The following is a 1,174-nucleotide window of genomic DNA, read 5'->3' as shown; positions in this document are numbered from 1 at the left end:
ACACTCCCAGGGACAGGGCCAGCACGGGGTTAGATGCAGAGTAAAGCTCCCTCTCCACTGTCCCCCCCACCATCAAACACTCCCAGGGACAGGGCCAGCATGGGGTTAGATACAGAGTAAAGCTCCTTCTACACTGTTTCCCCCCCAATCAAACACTCCCAGGGACAGGGCCAGCACGGGGTTAGATACAGAGTAAAGCTTCCTCTACACCGTTCCCCCCCCTCAAACACTCCCAGGGACAGGGGCAACGCAGGGTTAGATACAGAGTAAAGCTCCCTCTACACTGTCCCCCCATCAAACACTCGCAGGGACAGCACGGGATTAGATACAGAGTAAAGCTCCCTCTACACTGTCCCCCCTCAAACACTCCCCAGGGACAGGGACAGGGACAGCATGAGGGTTAGGTCGAGTCTGTGTGTTGACCTGCCGTGGGTGTTTCTCGTGTTCAGGTTAGAGCTGCCCGCTCTCGGTCTTGCTGCTCGTTGCTGTGGGGCTGGGGTGGAGGTCACACAGGATGTGGTGCTGAGAGTTTGCCAGCTGCTGTGCTTCCCCTTCGCGATGGACGTGGAGGAGCCAATGTTCAGTGAGATTCTGCGCACTCTCTTGGGCAGGGAGTTTGTACACCATCTTGTCCAGGTATCATCTGCGCTCTCTCACATTCTCTCGCAAAACGCTGACTCGCTGTCTCGAATGGAACTGCTCACAGCGCAGCCGCATGCAATCAACACTTACACACACACACACACATACATACACCTAGCGGCATTATCGCTAGACTGTTAATCCAGAGACCCCAGTGATGTTCTCGACACCTGGTTGACTCTTAACTGCCTTCTGGGGGATGGATAATACACGCTGGCCCAGTCAGTGACATGAATAGTTTGTGAATGATTTTTTTAAAACCCACCTGGCCATATGCAATCTCTCTCTCACACACACACTTCTCACTCACACTTACAGACACAGTCTTTCTCACTCACGCAGACGCACACACAGTCTCTCTCTCCTGCACACACCCAAACACACACTTTCACTCTCTCTCACTCTCACACACACAAACTCTCTCTCTCTCTCACTCACACACACACTCTCTCTCACTCACACACACAAACTCTCTCTCTCTCTCACACACACTCTCTCTCTCTCTCACACACACACACACACTCTCTCTCTC

At 53.1% G+C, this 1,174-nt stretch overlaps 1 protein-coding gene across 1 annotated transcript in view; it reads left to right on the top strand.

Moving 5' to 3' along the window:
- Positions 1-1,174, top strand: part of LOC125482452 (serine/threonine-protein kinase 36-like) — a gene marked incomplete at its 3' end in the record, with an annotated part of 5,088 nt that overhangs the window by 3,022 nt on the left and 892 nt on the right. The window contains exon 5 of the mRNA XM_048594528.1: positions 450-636. Within this exon, the coding sequence (XP_048450485.1) occupies positions 450-636 (187 nt within the window). The remainder of the gene's footprint in view (positions 1-449; positions 637-1,174) is intronic.

The sequence above is a fragment of the Rhincodon typus genome, unplaced genomic scaffold (assembly GCF_021869965.1).
Source record: "Rhincodon typus isolate 14 unplaced genomic scaffold, sRhiTyp1.1 hic_rhity00010552, whole genome shotgun sequence".
Classification (NCBI taxonomy): Eukaryota; Metazoa; Chordata; class Chondrichthyes; order Orectolobiformes; family Rhincodontidae; genus Rhincodon; species Rhincodon typus.
This window is presented reverse-complemented; position numbering and strand designations above follow the sequence as displayed.